We start from the raw sequence: 18,872 nt of genomic DNA, 5'->3' as shown, positions 1-18,872 counted from the left end.
ATTCTTTAGAATATTTTTTAATTAGCTTATAAAGTAGTGGCTTTTCATATTTTTTACACATCATTAGTTGTAGTTAACTTTCCTCTCTTATGATCTCCTCTCCCCAACCCCAGTCCCTATTGTCACATAAGCCTCCTCACAGTATTCATCACCTCTGTTTTTATATCACATGTGTGCTTCTGTCCCTTTCTCAAAAATTTTTGTGAAAGTTCATCTAAATATAGATTCATTCAAGAAGAGACAAACATATGTGGACTTTAATGGTTTATGCTTAATTAATATTTTATTTCTATATATGAACATTCTTTTTCTTCATTGAGAGCATGGCAATCTTTTTGAAGGAATCACTGAAGGCTTGTCTCACTTGCTTATTTCTCAGAGTATAAATGAATGGGTTCAACATGGGAGCAATCGATGTCATCAGAACTGCTACACCTTTATTGATAGCCACTGATTCTTTTGCCGCAGGGTTGATGTAAATGAAAATACAGCTTCCATAGGTGATTGAAACTACAATCATGTGAGAAGAACAGGTGGAAAAGGCCCTTTTCCTTTGCTGGGCAGAGGGGAATCTTAGAATAGTCTTGATGATATGTACGTAGGACAGCGTAACGCACACCAGGGTCAGAATGAAGGTCAGCACTGCACAGACAATCACCAGCTGCTCTATGAGCCAAGTGTCTGAGCACGAGATCTTCAAGATGGGAGATGCATCGCAGAAGAAATAATCAATAACATTTGAGTCACAGAATTTCAAATTTAGGAACAGGGTAAGTGGCAGAAGTATGATGAGCACACCAGCCGCCCAGCAGCAGACCACGAGCGTCTGGCACACCTTGCTGTTCATGATGGTTACATAATGCAGGGGTTTGCAGATGGCCACATAGCGATCATAGGACATAATGGCCAGCAGAAAAAATTCAGTTACTCCGAAAACATCAGTAAAAAACACTTGAATGACACAAACATTGTACGTGATTGACCTGTCTCCGGTTGCTATGTTGTACAAATATCGAGGGATACAAGCAGATGTAAATGAAATTTCTAATATGGAGAAATTTTGTAGGAAAAAGTACATAGGTGTTTTAAGGTGAGAGTCTGATAGAGTGAGGGATATGATAGTCAGATTTCCAGTTATGCTGAGCATGTAGGCAAAAAATAGAAACACAAAAATTGGAATCTGAAGTTGAGGATCATCTGTTAGTCCCAACAGAATGAAGGTGGTTATCGTGTTGTTCATCACCAACTACTGAATTATTCAATCCTCTCATAAAATTAGTGATGTCTTCTTTGAAAAGTAGTGGAGCCAGAGAGCAGTAAACAGTGACTGTTATAGTGAACTTAATCCTGTGTAGTTTCTTCTGCAAGTGGAAGCTGATAGTCTGGAATAGTTAGCTATTCAATAATTTAGTTTATTAGCTTCACAGTTTGTGATCTTAAAGATCCACTTAAACGTTATGACATCCATATTCTTCATTTTTATACTTGTAATCTACACCTAAGTGGGTTTTCTTGTGGGGTTAGATTTGAATCACAATGTGTTCTGATTCAATAGAATTATTGTCCTTGTATGTCTAAGATTTCTTTTGTATTTGAAAGGTTCACATTCACATGCCTTTCCTAAAATATTTGGTCCTGGATAAAATGTAAACATGAAACAACTTTCTGGATCCCATGGACAACCTCTGTCGCTTTAGCAGTAACTTGTACTTTACATTTTGCCACGATGATTAAGCATGCATTGATGAAGTATGCTTTCTCTAAGTTGAAACTTTTATATTGCTTTATAATATCTTTATTTTTATATTTCCCTGCTAGCATGTAATTCACACACACTGTTTACTGGGATACACAATTGGCTACATGTGAAAATGTTTTCCCAAGCTGAGAAAAGAAAACATATGTCCTTTATTCTTTCAGTGTGTAGAGTATGGGGAATGTTTTATTAATAACGTCAAGTTCAAACTCAAGTTAAAAGTACTACACATGCTTTCTACATGCTGACTCTGAATAACTAATTATTTCGATGTTTAGTTTGAATGTCACTTTACTAAAGTCATCTAAAGCTCTATTGTCTGTGTAGCTCACTCGTGTGCCTGGGTCAGGTTATTCTACTTTGGCACTCTCTCTGAGAAAGTAAGCTTGTTAAAACCATGAACTGTTCTAGTCTCTTAACCCACATAGCAACCCAAACCAACACAGTCCTAGATTGGTAATCCATGTGTAAGAAACACTTTAGCAGTATACATACCCACACTATTGGCTTATACACTGAAAGGGGCATTGCTTTTTTTTTTTTTTGCTTTCATTTGTGAACAGTGACGTAACTGACAAACTGTTTTGTATCTGTGCATGACACACACATGTGTGTATTAGAGCATGCACATGTTTATGTGCATGCATTTGGAGCCCAGAGGTCCACATCAAGTGTCCTCCTCTCTTGGACTCCTTCTTATTTTCTGAGACAAAAATCTTTCACTGAACTTTGGGTTTGCTGATTTGGCGAAGCTAGCTAGCCAGTGAACACCGTGAATCTTCCCAAGGATCGCAGGTGTGCACTACAGCACCCGGCTTTTTATGTAGTTGCTGGGGATCTGAACTCAGGTCCTTATGTTGGCAAGCGTTTTATTCACTGAGATATTAACTCAGGTCCTGTCATTGGTTTCAACTGTAAAATTTTTGCATGTTTTTAATTTGATCTTGATATTTTCTTTTTGTGTTTGAAACAAGAGAGTTACTAGTGAGTAAGGTCATTACTTCTTTACATGCTGTTCAAAATGTTAAATATCATCTCCTCCTTGCATTAGCTGTCATTATAACTCAGTTACTGAAAATTTTTAGCATTCTTGGGACATCTGTCAGTAATATATTCAAGTTAGAAGTAAAGGAATTCACATACTTTAATATATGACTTTCACACTATTTACACGATAATATATAGCAAATATTTTGGCATTTCCATAAGTTCACTTAAGATCATTTAATTTACCACACTACATTTGTGTTAAAAGTTAAAAACTCCCTCTAGTTTTTAAACTGTTATGATTTTGAAGTTTCAAGTATGTTAAAAATAATATGAACATATGCTACACTTTAAAATAACTTTTTATATGCTGTTATACATCACTATAAGACTTAAAATATCTGCAAAGTGTGTTTTTATAGTTTCATAATTCTTAAAATGTACCTTCAATAGCTAAAGCTACATTTATTTAGAGCCTTTATGTTGTTTTCAAACTTTACATTACTTTCCCCTGAATTTATAGTGTGGCCATGTTGCAGTAATAACACTACAATTGACACAGTATAATATGTTAAATATACCTTTTTTCAAGATTTGTTTTTTTAAATGCAGACTCTCATTATCTAGACCTGGTTGTCCTGGAACTCACTATATAGACAGAGCTGGCCTTTAACTCACAGAGATCTGCCTGCCTGCTTTTGTCTCCCAAGTGCTGAGATTAATCGTGCTTACCACCGTGGCTGGTGAGTGTGTGTGTGTGTGTGTGTGTGTGTATTTTATTTTCAAGATTTTAGGCAGTTTTCTATTCTTTGATATAAATTCTGGTCTATGATGTTTTCATTTATGAAATTACACCATGATATAGGTACTGATAGGTTCTGGTCTTTGAGGTTTTCATTCATAAAATCACATCATGATATAGGTTCTGATCTTTGAGGTTTTCATTCATAAACATATACCATGGAATAGTCAGTTTCAGTTTCCATTTAAGGATTTCACCACTGTTATTTATGAGTTTTCCCTTGTATTTTCCATTTCTGCTTCTTCAATGGATATTTTAGTAATATATGCAAATAGGACTTCCTAATTGTTGATTTAGAGTAATAGTTGCTCCATTGTTTTTCTCAGGTGACACTTTGTTTCATTAGCACATTGAATGAAGTGTATTTTAGTTTTTGAATGACTATCTCCAGTGTTTGAGGATGAAGAGAAAACAATTTTGTCTACATTTTCCTAATAAGGCTAGAATGTTATGTGGACAGTTGTTCTTTTGCCTTTAAACTAGTTACTGCTTCAAGAGATGAAGGCTGCATCTCCCTACGTTATATGGCAGATTACTACCTCCATCAATGGGAAGGAGGGACAACAATGGTTTTGGAAGACCCATGATATTCCCAAGAAATAGTAAGACTTAATAGTTTTAATCAGTTGAGTGCACTCTTTTTAGCTTCCCTCCTATATGTTGTAAATACATGTCTTCTGAGTCTCTACTCCTGGACTTAGTTTGTGGTAACTAGCTTATTCCTGTGCTACTGTGTGATAACCATGGCTACAAAATAATCTTCATTTGCTTCATTAAGGGCAAATATATCCTAGCTTTTAAGAGGCAAAGTTTTAGAAAATAATTACTTCTTCCAAAGAAACTTTTTTGTAAAAAGTTTTCAGAGAGCCAGTTTTGTCCAAATCAGGATAAATTATCATACTGGATGATTTTTTTTTTCCTGGATGATTCTTGATTCTACATATTTTCTCTTTAAACAGGAGAGTGAGGTTATGAAATCACAGCAACTGGCCACATGGTATTCACATGGTATTTACACTTTGATGAAAAAAATAAAACAGCACCATTAAAATACAACTTAGAACTATCTGTGTATCTTTATGTAACAATTTATATAAATGATTATAGCAGTTGATTTTGGTATGTCAGGTCCAATGTGCTTACCAGAAAAATCATTGCCAAATACGAAGTTGAATGAAGAGCCACTGTGCTTACTCTTCTGACAGCAAACCGTAGGTTCAGCTGATTCTTTAACCAGAGTCTGGAGTCTATTTTAACACAGAGAACCTACCAACAAAGGCTCATGTAGAACTTTCTCATGCTGTGTGAAGGCCTAGCCCTACAAATCCTCCAGAGTTTTTCCATTTCCAACACACTGGACAGATTTTCTTAACCAGGACTTTGGTTCCTTTTTATCCTAGACATGTATCCTAGATTTCTTTTGGTTGAAAATAACACAACTGCAAATGTTGTCTTCTTTTTTTCCAAAGCATTGACATGATGATTTCTTTGGATAGTTTTTTTCCACTGTTACAGTTTTCAGTTGATTTATTTCTTAAAGCTGAAACTAAATAAATAAATGTCTGAGTCCTCAGTGACCTATGCCTAGACCTCACTAATGAGTATCTATAATGAACTTGGGCAAAAAATCCTGAAAGATGCTGTAGTGGGGACAGTGTCCTTAGAGACACAATGATGTCATAGCAACAGGCACAGACCAGAACACAAGGGAGAAAATTCACATGGTCAAGAACTGGCTGGCAGCTCCCGTGTTTTTCTCCTTACCTAAATGAAAGGTGAGGACCACAAGACTGTTTCAAATACTATTTTTTCTCAGTCATTAAGGTGGTAAAACAAAAACACTGGAAAACTTGAAGCAAGTTTCCTTTTAATATTTGGGAGTAAATGACAGCATTGAATATTTAAAAGTAGAAATATTATTTTTATTATTTAAAGTTGTAACTTGCTTTTTTCACATAATTACATAAACTGTTATTAAAACGATAGCCATAGAGATGTATGGTACATGTTATGTACTTTTCGTCATCCATTTATATTTTAAATGACTCTTCTTTGAGAAGTTTGTACAATGTATTTCAATTATAATAGCCTCCCTTCCTTCTCCTTCCATAACAACCCAACTTTATGTCTTTTTTTTTTTCTTGAAACTCATCAAGCACAATCTGCCCATATATTCTTGGATGTGTTGCCTTCATTGGAGGGTGGTAAACCTGCTGACAGCTAAAACCTGAAAGGAAAATAACTTTCCATGTTGGAATTCTACCCACTTAAGCCTGCATAAATATTATACATGCTATATCAGCTGCTTCAGATTCATACAAGTAACTGTCATGATGAATCCAAGAAATACCATTTCCTTGTAGTCATCCACCCTTACTTTCAAATGATCCCTGAGGTTTGGGGAAATGGGGGTATGATACAGGTGTCGTGCCTGGGGCTGAGCATTCCATAGCTATGGACACTTTGGTCAGTTGTGGGTTTCTGTTAACTTGCACCCATTTACAATGAGGATTGATGGATTCACTAATCTATAGGTACAGCAAGGAGTCATTAAGAGTCAGTATAATACTATATTCTTTTTCTTATTTATTAAAACTTTATTTAAAAGAATTTTCTTTTTTAGTAGATATTTTCTTTATTTACATTTCAAATGTTATCCCTTTTCCTAGTTTCACCTCTGAAAACCCCTTATCCCATCCCCCTGCTCACCAACCCACCTACCCACTCCCACTTTCCTGTCCTGGCATTCCCCTACACTGGGGCATCGAGCCTTCACAGGACAAATGGCCTTTCTTCCCACTGATGTCTGAAAAGGCCATCCTCTGCTACATATGTGGCTGGAGCCATGGGTCCCTCCATGTGCACTCTTTGGTTGGTGGTTTGTTCCCTGGGAGCTCTGGGGGTGCTGGCTGGTTCATATTGTTGTTCCTCCTAGGGCTCCAAACATCTTCAGCTCTTGCGTCCTTTCTCCAGCTCCTCCATTGGGGGCCCTGTGCTTATTTAAATGGTTGGCTGTGAGCATCAACTTCTGTATTTGTTGGCACTGGCAGAGCCTCTCAGAAAATAGCTATATCAGTCCCTATCAGGTAGCACTTGATGGCATCTGCAATAGTGTCTGGGTTTGATAACTGTATATAGGATGGATCCCCAGGTGGGGCAGTCTCTGAATGGCCTTTCCTCCAGTCTCTGCTCCACACTTTGTCTCTGTATCTCCTCCCATGGGCATTTTGATTCCTCTTCTAAGAAGGACCGACATACCCATACTTTGGTCTTCTTTCTTGAGCTTCATGTGGTCTGTGAATTGTATCTTGGGTATTCTGAAATCTCGGGCTAATATCAACTTATCAGTGAGTGCATACCACTTATATTCTTTTGTGACTGGGTTGCTTCACTCAGGATGATAATTTCTAGCTCTATCCATTTTCCTGAGAATTTCATGAATTAATTGTTTTTAATAGATGAATAGTACTCTATTGTGTAAATATACCACATTTTCTGTATCCATTCCTCTGTTGAGGGGCATCTGGGTCTATCCATAGAGTTTTGGACTGGATAATAGTGCCAGGTATAGGTTTGACTTGTGGGCCTTAAATACAATGGGAAAATGGTTGGTTACTACCTTGACATTTGTGCCACCATTGTATCAATGGGCATGTGGTGACAAGTTGGTAATTGTTGTTATGTGTTGAGTTCACAGCTTGGTAATATTCATGATTCCACTTCTTCTGTAGTAGAGTGCACAGCTCCTTCCAACAGTATGGAATCTAACCAGTAGAGATGAAGCTTCCAGTTGTATAACATGTTGATTTCTCTGTTAACTCAAATTGGTGCTGTTTTCAGCAGTAGGGTCTCACCATCACATTTTTGAAGGTAACTAAGAGCATGGGAAATATGTGTAATGTTTGGGTGGCACAGCCAATGACTACTTAAAAATCACAAAAGCCACAAAGCCAGCATAGCTTTTTGACACAGTCCAGCATGGCCGAGGTGAATGCTGCTTTAGCCACTGTGCTGATTTTTACTTTGGGGTTCTGATCTCTCCATGTTGCATTTGTGAGGGACTTTTTTTTTGATATCTAAACAAAGAACCCATGTTTTATTTATTCACTAAATACTACAGTGAAGAACAAAATGTTTACAAATCCATGACAAAGCATCTAGTTAAACTGTCCTTGCAGAAGCCACTCATAACTGCCAAGTTGTCTTTCTGATTCCACAATTCCCTGTTCACACAGTCTATCTGACTGTTCTCCATGTCTAGCTCAGCCTCCAGGATCCCAGTCACTGAACATCCTTTAGTTTCTCACCATCTGAGGGGTCTCTGAAGCCACAAGCTCTGAGAATCAAAGATAAAATATATTTCTGATGCCTTCCATTTCTTCAGATCCAATTCAGATCCAAAATCATAGTTCCCTATTTGTTGAGGCCTTACTCCTTACCAGAGCTGTATCTATTTTGTTCCTTGACTGCCAGCTATTTCATATTGTTAAGAGAAAAAAGTAATATAACCATGTGGGACACATGTGGACATCTAGATTGGATTGGGGTGTAGAGAAATATATTAAAACATTTCTGTCTCAGATTCCTTCCTTTCTTTCCTGTGGGGACTTTTAACATTATGATTCATTTATGTCTTTTCTCCAGAAAATTGTTTCTGCTCTCAAAGAAGTAAACTTATCTGGAGTCTTTCTTGCCACGGAGATTGTGAAAAGCACAAAAAAGCTGAATATCCCCAGAGTTCTGTTGGTCCATTTGCCCTTCAGCAAACTCAGAAAGCAATAGATTTGGCAACAGATCAGAGTACAGGCTTCCTCTTATATGCAGTCTATAGGACATTGACCCCAGATAATAACAACTTAATAACAAAATTAGTTTGCCTAAAACATAATATATATGATATAAAATTAATTTAAAAGAAATACAAGAATTTGTTAATCATAAGGGGACTTGGTGGCGGCCATGCAGCATCTGCAGGGAACGAGTGATTCTCTGTCGGGACTCTACTGTGACCAGGTCCATGGAAACACCTTCCCACTTGGCAAGGACCTGAGGTGAATTTGGTGGCCTCTATGCTTATTATCTAGATAGTGTGTGCTACAAGCTCTTCTTGCTTTCACTATGCTGTCTATACTTATAGTAATATTTCACTTTGAGTTTCACTTTGTTGGTCATGCTTGGATCATGCAGGCTGGAAGCCCTATGGTTGATTCTCTGCTTTTCTCAATACTCTTTTAAAGGGTAAAACACTCCTTTCCTCTATATATGTATTGATCCTCTAGATTTGACCATTAATCCTGAGTATTTTGGAACATGTAGATGTTCCTCAACTGAAGAATGAACAAAGAATAGAATACTATCTGGCTACTTAAAACAAAGACATTATAAATTTTGCAGGCAAATGGCTAGAACTTGAAACTATCATCCTGAGCAAACTAACCCAGGGTCAGAAAGATACTTATAGTATGTACTCACAAGTGAGCATTAGCTACAAAGTGTAGGATAACCATGTTACAATCCACAGACTCAAAGAAACTGGCTAATATGGAGGTTCCAAGAGAATATTCTCAAATCTCAGTCAGAAGGTGAAGCTAAGTAGTCATTGGAGGTGGATATATAGAGAGAACTAGGTAGGAGTGGAGTTGAGGAGGGGAATGGGGATGGCAATCAGGTGTGGGGAGAGGAGAGGTGAGAAAGGACTGGGAGTGAAAATTGAAATCAGCAGTGGGGGAGGAAGGTTTGTGTATCTCTGATGAGTTGTTGACTAGCTGGAGGCCTGGGATGGGGGAGGATACAGGTGGAGGGGGGTGGTACCTTAGCTAAGATTCCTCCCAAAGGAGGACATAGAGACTGAAGTGGCCACCTTCTGTAGCCAGGCAGAACTTTCAGAGGAGGGAGGGGGACATCAATCTACCCACAAAATCTTCAACCCAAAATTTGTCTTGCCTACAAGATGTGCAGAGATAAAGATGGAGAAGAGACTGAGGGAACAGCCATCCAATGATTGCCCTAACCATTTGCATTCCATGTGACAGAGCCAACTCTTGTTAATGATACTCTGCTATATTTGCTGACGGAACCTAGCATAACTGTCTCCAGAGAAGCTTCTTCCAGCACCAGAGGCAGATGTAGATTCCCAAAGTCAAACGTCAGGTAGAGCTCTAGGAGACAGAAGTGAGAAAATGGGAGAGATCAAGGACACTGTAAGAAGACCCACATAGTCTACTAACCTGGGACCATGGGGGCTCATAGAGTCTGGGCCACCCACAAGAGAGCATACAGGAACTGGACCGCCTACACATTTGTAGTAAATGTGTGGCTTGATGCTCCTGTGAGTCCCCTAACAAGTGAAGAGGGGGCCGGGGGAGGGCTGACTCTAACTCTGTTCTTGCCATGACATCCCCTTCCTCTAACTGAATTGCCTGGTTGGGCCTCGTTGGGAGAGGATGTGCCTAGTTCTTCTGGGCTAGATGCTTGAGTGGGAGGACACTCAAGGAGGAAGTGTCTCTCTCAGTGTCTTCTAAGGAGAAGAGGAGGGGACAATGGGAAGTTTTGAAAGGGTGGGACAGGAAGAAGAGGAGGGAGGGGGCTATGATCGGGATGTAAAGCGGATAACAAGAGTTATAGCCAGTCTTTTAAACAAAAAAACCAAGAGAAAAGAAGTGAGTAGAATACATTGGCCTGCAGCCTGCGAGAGCTTTTAAACTTTTAAGTTAGGTTAACTTACAAGTTGTCCTTCAATCACTGTGCATTGTTCAAGGCTTGGGAACTCAGATATATTTCTATGTGTTTAATGTTTCACTTTTCTGAAGAATAAGATGTTATATGTCATAAATGCTTATGTAGTCTAAAATGATTTGAGATTGGTAATACCTATCTCTCTGTACTTGTAACACATGTCCAGGGACAATGTGATATGATCTGTATTTCTTTTGAAATCATAAGTTTGCCTCTGTTATGGAATCTGTATAAATAAACATCCTGCTTGCTAGTCAGTCCGAGATGCAAGATTCTCCAGCCACAGTCTCTGACTCATTCATCCATTCTTCCTTCTGCCTGTTCATTATTTCCTCTGCTAGGACATGTCTGAATGCTGAGGGTGGGCTTAGCATTTGGGGGTCTGTGGGATCTTACTTGTTAACAACCCCCAAAGGGGTAACCCATTTTTTGGCATTGGACTTTTTGTTATCTTGTGGTGTCTGGTAGGGGCATTTTTGCCCCATTGTAGGATAATTACATATAAAACCTTTGTGTGTGTGTGTGTGACTTGTAAAGCTTCTAAAGTAGTAGTTTCCCTATGGCTTTTTCTAAGTGACTTTAGTACTTTTTATGGGACTCCTGAGTGTGAGAATGAGAGGGTCTCTGATTCTTGTGCTGCTCTTGGGACTCTTCCTTCTCTTGGGTTGTCTTGCTCAACTTCAACGATGGCTTTAGCTTTGTCTTACTATATTTTATTTTGTCATGTTTCATTGTTATCTCTTAGAATTATATTTTTTCTAATGAAAGACCAAAAGGGAGTGGATCTGGAGGGGGAGGGAAAGGGGAAGGAACTGGGAGAAGTAGATGGAAGTACACTGTAATCGGGATATAGAGTAGAGAAAAAAATCCTATTTTTCATAAGAGGAAAAAAATATAAAAATGAAGGGAAACAGTAAGGTTGCAGGAAGAAAATGAATAAGTGTTCTGTCCTACCTCCCAAAAGACTTGAGTTAATAATACTGATTTTTTAAAAAGCTTCATTTAGAGTTTTGAGACTAGTTCTTACAATGTAGTCTGAAGTGACTTTAAACTCCTGATCTTGCTATTTTAGTCTTCTGAGAGTGTTGGGACTTCAGGGATGTACTACCATGCCTGGTTTATATTACTGCATTTTATATTGAAACATTTGTGAGATCCTAGATGATTTTACTAGATAGAAAATAAAGGCAAAATTTGAGATTACAGGTATGTTAAATTGCTTAACTGTTGTACCCATTCCCCCATGTATATAAAAGCATCATGTTGTTTAAATATGCATCTCAAAACAAATAGAAATGACACAAAGATTGTCAACGTATAATAAATTGAGCTCAATTTTCATTTATAGTCTTAGATAATGTAAAGTGCAGAAAACATTTATATTAGAATTAACATCCATCATTGGTTGCAAATGTTTTGGTATATTTCATCTTTGTTTGCAGAAAGCATTTATTCCTTTAGTTTTCTATTAATAGTCACTCAGATACATTTGAACATATATATATACACACACACATATATATGTATATATATGTATACATACACATATACATGGATATGTATATGATGTATATGTATGATATATGTATATGTATATATGTATATATACATGTATATATACGTGTGTGTATATATATATATATATATATATATATATATATATATATATATATGAGAAATTCATATTTTCAAGATACTTGAAAGCCTAGGCATTATTCATACTCAAAGAAGTGAGTGCTTGGCTGTTTCTTCCTTCAGGGTTGACAGTCCATTATGGTAGAGACCTGCGACTTAAGAACTGTGATACTGAAAACAAAGGCACTTTGGATGAACTGTGGTGAACGCTCTGTGCCTTTACCGTGTATTAAAATGGCAGCATTATTTTTTGCATATTCCCTTAAGACACTTTCCTAAGTTTTCAGCATTCATATATGCAGTTTACTTTACTATTTTGATTCTTTCTTGGCATATGTTTATTTACACTACTGGCATTTTGTGTAATTTAATATATGTATATACAGGTGGCATATTGCAATTAAAAGATGTCTCAGAATAGTTCAGCACTCAGGAGGCAGAGATAAGCAGACTCTATAAGTTTGAGGTCAGCTTTAGGATAGACAGAGCTATATAGAGACTCTTATTTTAAGAAAACTATTTCCAGTTTATTCTTTTAAACTTTAAATGCCTTACTTTTTGAAAAAAAAAAACAAACCCATAACGTTTAGGATTTTGATTGTTGTTAATTTGATACCCTTTAAAATATGAATATTTTTGAGAGCTTGTTTGGAGGTTCTAGTAGGAGGCACATCTACTCCTATACCCTTGGCTGAAGACAGGTCCTCCTCTGTTCAGGGAAGGTTGTCCTCTTTGATGGAGAAACTTCAGGAGGGATGAACTCACATGGAGTGGCGAGGAAGGGAGGGTAGACCCACCTAGTGGTCCAGATCAGCAGATCAACCTTGGCAGTGACCAATGGTGTAACAGATGTCTCAGTCAGACCACCCTCACATCCTGGGCAAGATTTAGACCAGAGGAAAAGTGTGAAGGATTAGGAGTCAAGGGAGGGGTCACTGTGGTAGAAATTTATTGAAAACAATAAGTAAACCATCAAAAACATATTACATGATTCATTTTAAGGAACATAAATGATTATTTTTGATATTTTATGATATCAAAAGGCTTATTTTCTTTCATGTATCTATTTCAGTGTAAGCCATTTTATTTTTAGAGTTATTTTATTACATATTAATTATTTTTAAACGTGAATTAAAATATAAAGGTGTACATATTAATGAAGTATCAGATGGTGTCTTGATACAAGAGAACACTGTGTAATAGCCAAATCAGAATAGAAATTGTGTTTCTTCAAGAATTAGTAATTTCTGTATGATAAAAACATTCAAAATTCATTTTCAAACTTTCTGAATTATATAGTATGCTATTATTATCTCTATAGCCACCATATTTTACTTACCTGTGATTTAATTAAACTTTTCTCAGCTTTCTCTTCCTCATTACCCTCCTAGCTTCTGATAACACTAATCTACTCTCAACTTCTCTGAGATCAGCCCTTCTATAACCCACATATTTCCCTCTCTGTGCCTGACTTATTTTACACAATCGTCTCTATCCTTCCTGTATTAAATATGATAGAACTTTATCCTATTTTATGGTCAAAAGCATTCCCTGCTATCCATATGCAACATTTTGATTATCTGTTCACTGGCTGGTTCCCATTTCTCCTTTGTATTTCTGAGAGTACATGGTGGGGAGGGGGTATGATTTTTTTTTTTATTTGTTTGTTTTTGTTTGGCTTTTGTCATTTTCTGTTTTTAGGACCTCAATAGCACCTACTTTAAGGAGAATATACACCAATTAAATGAACTAATTAAGTGAACCAGTAAATAAATAAATTGAAAGTTTTGGATTAGAAGAAACAATGGTTTCTTTTTTTTTTTTGCTGAAGATGTAAAAATCTTCGGGCAATTACTTCTCTGTTGTTTTATTTTACTTTATTATTTTTTTGGTATTCTTAATTTTCAAGTGAAACAGGGGTTATGGTTTCTGAAAGCTATTAGCACACATGAAAGGATGTGATCCTAAATGAGATTTGTGGGAGCAGGAATGTCAGTTGACCGCAATGAGAAAGAGTGTTCAGGAAATGTCAACCTGACCCAGACGTTTGGGAGGTTTACTGTCCATGTTTATTGGGTTTCACCATGTCTTATTTCTTGGAAAATGCTATAATTCTTCTTATTGAGTCATAGAAGGCTTGCTTGACTTGCCTATTCCTAAGTGTGTAGATGAAGGGGTTTAGCATAGGGGCAATGGAAGTAGTGAGAACTGTCACACCCTTGTTGATGGCCACCTCCTCCTTTGCTGAAGGCTTGATGTAGATGAAGATGCAGCTGCCATAGGTGATGGAAACCACAATCATGTGGGAAGAACAGGTAGAGAAGGCCTTTTTCCTCTGCTGGGCAGAAGGGAATCTAAGAACTGTCTTGATGATATTAACATAGGAGAGAACAACACACACCAGCGTTATAATGAGCGTCAGTACAGCGCAGATGAGAACTGTCTGCTCCATGAACCAAGTGTCCGAACAAGAGATTTTTAGGAGAGGAGAAACATCACAGATAAAGTGATCAATGATATTGGAATTACAGAACTCCAGATTTAGGACCAGGCTAAGTGGGGGAATTAAAATACACAAACCAGCTACCCAACAACAAAACACAAGTCTTCTGCAGACTGCCGTATTCATGGTAGTCAAATAGTGCAGTGGCCTGCAGATGGCCACATAACGGTCATAGGACATGGCAGCTAGAAGGAAAAATTCAGTTACTCCAAAGAGGCCAGTAAAAAATACTTGGGCAACACAGGCATTATAGGTAATCATTTTGTCACCTGTTGCTATATTATACAGATATCTGGGGATGCTTGCAGATGTGAACGAGACCTCTAAGAAAGCAAAGTTCTTAAGGAAATAGTACATGGCTGTTTTAAGGTGAGGATCCACTATGATGAGCGAAATGATGGCCAGATTTCCAGAGATGCTCAGTGTGTAGGTGAAGAAGAGAATGATAAAGACGAAAACCTGCAGTTGCTGGTCATCTGTCAGTCCCAGCAAGATGAAAGTTGCAACAGTTTGGTTCCTCATCACTGATTTCCGGGTTCTTTTAGATCTGCATGGGACATTCAGAGACTTTTTTAATATAGATTCAGTTTTAAATTTGCCAGATTTTTCTTATTCATTCACTTTAAAAAATTACTCTTTTAAATGTCTACTGTGTAAGGACTTCTACCTCCCGTTCTATTATTTTATGTGAACCATAAATACCTTTTGGCTTAAGAATTATCAAAATCGGCTGGAATTTTATGATACATTTCCAAGTGTGTTGCTCCTCTGTGAAACAATGTGAGAGAACTATGCACAATACAGTCACTTCTAGAAACGTTTACATTTTGTTTACTGCAATTGGTGTTTTTACCCTGAAGACTTCCAGAGTTAGCATTCATGAATATACAGTGCATGCACACATATCAACTCAGCTATGCGTACCACATATCTATAAATACCATACAAGCACACACACACACACACACACACATACACACACATACATATACACACACAGATCCATGTACTCGTGCACATTCTCTCTCTCTCTCTCTCTCTCTCTGTCTCTCTCTCACATACACACACACACACATACACACACAGAGATCTATGTACTCGTGCACATTCTCTCTCTCTCTCTCTCTCTCTCTCTCACACACACACACACACACACAAACACACACACTTCTGTAGTTGCTCCCATGATACTGCCTCCTTATTGGGTTTCTCTGTCCCTTAGTGATCACTTGATAATTCAGGGTAGTTCATAGCAGAGAAGGCTTTAAAGCATGATATAATTATGCAGACAACACACATTCTCTCAAAAAATACTTGAAAAATAAATTTCAAAGATGCCATCTGTGATGATTCTTTACCACATCAAATTACATTTGAATCCACTTTTCCTATGTAGATAGCCTTAACCTCAAGATAAAACATGGAATAAAAGAATAAAGAAAATGACTAATCCAATATTAAGAGAAAATATTCTGACACAGTGGAGGACATTTGCATAAGTAAATGGTATTAATTAATTTGAAATGGACATTTGCATATCCAGTTAGAAACAATGGCTTTTCTACAAATTATGAGGTTGTGAGAGTCAATTTGTTTTTTTGTTTGTTTTAGACCATTGACCAGAGAGTTTCTTGCATCTAAGAGTTGTGATCCTAGAAACTCCTGTCTCTGCAACAAGCAAAAAACATTACCCATTATTAATACACAAAGAACACTCATTTAAGAATCAAATCTTAGAATGTGGATCCCCTTTTATTATTAAACTTGACAATACTTAGACAATCCCACTTACAACTGGTTGCCTAACAAATGCTTGAAAAATGTATTGATCTATTGCATGTTTTCTAGTCAGATATCTAATGCAAAGCGTTTTCATACTGACTTTCTTTACATTTTGTATGAAGTTGAACTGATGGCTAAGTATAGTTTTGGTTATATGTTTTAGTTAAAATTGTTTTCAGACAGGATCTTGCTATGTATAGTCCTGGATGACTTCTAACCCCCAATCCTCCAGTTTCAGTCTCCTGCCGGGATTATACACATGTTTCACCACAAATGACTACATTGATTTTTAAAGAGACCGACATATTGCTCTTTTTATCTTTATAGGTCACAACAGAGGAATTGCCTTCCTTTTCTTGGATGCTTTCAAAAGTTCATTCTTCCTACTCTGCCTCTAGTCTCAAAGGTGACAGAGATCATGCCACTGAGTAAAAGATTACCATTGTCACTACGAGTCCTTAATAGTCAGTGCCATTGAGGTAGCTAGCTGATTTTGTTTATTCTATTTTCAAAATGAAATGAGGAGGGAGATTTCTAATGAGGTAATTTACTGTTCACCAATTTGTCATTCTTTGTGGGGGGCAGGTGTTTACCCAGTCACATGCACAGAGATCTTATTATTCTTTGATTTGAGTTTCTCAATAAAGGTGAAAGATTTCTCAATAGCCATCAATTTTAACATTTATTTATTCTATGAACTTTTTTTTTTTTCCGAGACAGGGTTTCTCTGTGTAGCCAGTCCTAGAACTCACTCTGTAGACCAGGCTGGCCTCAAACTCAGAAATCCACCTGCTTTCCAAGTGCTGGGATTAAAGGCGTGTGCCGCTGCCACCACCACCTGGCACTGTGAACCCTTCATGTGCTGAGATTATAGGCATGTATCACCAACTGAGTTTAACTCTTAAATGTCAACATATTGTTACATGTAAAAATCTCCCCAAATTATATTTATATATGCAAAGAAACCATATTGTATAAATAAAGAGAATGCTTTATAAAATATAGAAATTATCACTTTTATTTATTTCTCATTTTAAGAGAATTTTTTTCTAGGGTATAAAAAACTGAGATCAAGCAAGATAAATATAATAAAGACAAGAAAATTTATTGTGTTTACCATTATAACTGCTGATGATATTATTGGTTGTTGAAATTTGAAGTCTTAAAATTCCAAAATTAAAATGAAAATTGAATTGAATATCCAGTTTCTTGCTCTTCCATATTATACTGTTTTAGCTTTCTTCCTGTAAAAACAATCCAACAAATCACTGATATGAAGTCTGCAGGATCTGAGGAATCATCTCCACTATGATACTCGTTATTCTGACTTCTCATAGCAATGAGCATCTGGTTCTTCCAGTTAAACATTTGCTTATTTGGTAAAAATGCAACTAACTAAAGAAACATAATCCCTGGTGATATAAACTACTAATGAATCTTCTGAGTAAGCCAATTTCAGGTTTTAAAAAGTATGCTGCATTGTGCTTCTTTAGAGACAGTGTCTTTGGAGACAGAAGAAAACAGCATTAGATAGAGTGCATCAAGGCTACAGAAGTATCTGATTATCCTCTAATCTACAGGCTTAGACATAATACATAATCTGAAATGAAACCTAAGGGGAGATCTAATAAAAACCACATTTCTTATCTAACGCTTGTTATGTGAATCATTTATAATATTTGATAAATTTTAATTAGTTAAGGAAAATGGAGAAATACATAAAATCACATATTTTATTGTTTTTATTGTAGTGGTTTGTTCTACAGTTGTATCAAAATGCTTATAAATACTATTTAAAAACACTGAAATACCTCTAGGTAAAACAGCATTCAGCAGCCTCATCCATTAGACTTGATGAAAGAAAACAGGCAGAATGGATGAAATTCGGCCGTTTTTATTCCTTAAAGAAGTGAGAGTTATCACTGAATTTATTAATACCAGCTGAGATTTTTTTTTTGAGAAAACAGGTGAGAGAGGCTGTGTACAGTGCCTAGCTGCCACCAGTGGCTTGGAGTAGGTTAGACCAAACTGCAGGAAATCCTTGCCTTAATAATTAGTTGGACAACCAAGGACTAGACACATAATTGGTGGGGACACCTGGGAGTTGAACACTGAAGCAGAACACCTTTTGTTAATGTCAGTAGGAACTGTCTGACGTTGACTTACACCCTGTGCTCTCCACTCACACCAGCACTGAGAAGAGCTAAAGCAGGGACTTGAGCCCTTGGGCCAATGGCCACCTGGGAGGTGGTGTAAGCTCTCTCATAAGGATGGTGGGTGAGGTTGGCAGTAATGCACAGGAAGGGTCCCCCCACCCCCAACAACTCACAGTTGAATACCATAGGGAGAGAGGTTCTGAGAGCTCAAAGCTGGGTGAACCAATGGCTGTATATACTTAGGGGAGAGAGTGAGGGGACTGAATTGTGAATCTGAGGGCTGAGATAGCCTTGCCCTCAAATTTCCCTGCCAAGGCCAGGAGGAAAGTACAACCAGAATATCATCCTGCTTTCCCTAATACCGAGCTACTGAACCAGATAGACCATTAAAGAGGAAGTTGAACCGCAGTTGTGCAGTTGTGTAGTTGTGTGGGAAAATCACTTCCAAAGGTGATTGGTCTAAATGCCACCGGAGCAACACATAACCCAGATTTACTTTTACTGATTTGAACTAGA

At 37.3% G+C, this 18,872-nt stretch overlaps 2 protein-coding genes across 2 annotated transcripts; both read right to left on the bottom strand.

Annotated features, from left to right (window-relative positions):
- Nucleotides 1-289: 289 nt before the first annotated feature.
- On the bottom strand, nucleotides 290-9,782 carry LOC127671288 (olfactory receptor 6C2-like). The gene is made up of 4 exons (XM_052166013.1): nucleotides 9,773-9,782; nucleotides 9,557-9,703; nucleotides 4,689-4,792; nucleotides 290-1,246 (listed from the first exon to the last, which is right to left on the bottom strand). The coding sequence occupies exons 1-4, from the start codon at nucleotides 9,780-9,782 to the stop codon at nucleotides 290-292; spliced, it is 1,218 nt and encodes a 405-aa protein (XP_052021973.1).
- A 4,222-nt stretch (nucleotides 9,783-14,004) lies between these two features.
- On the bottom strand, nucleotides 14,005-14,940 carry LOC127671222 (olfactory receptor 6C2-like). The gene has a single exon (XM_052165953.1). It carries the CDS (start codon nucleotides 14,938-14,940, stop codon nucleotides 14,005-14,007), a length of 936 nt encoding a protein of 311 aa, XP_052021913.1.
- Between the last annotated feature and the right edge of the window lie 3,932 nt (nucleotides 14,941-18,872).

This window comes from Apodemus sylvaticus, chromosome 20 (genome assembly GCF_947179515.1).
Source record: "Apodemus sylvaticus chromosome 20, mApoSyl1.1, whole genome shotgun sequence".
Lineage (NCBI taxonomy): Eukaryota > Metazoa > Chordata > Mammalia > Rodentia > Muridae > Apodemus > Apodemus sylvaticus.
This window is presented reverse-complemented; position numbering and strand designations above follow the sequence as displayed.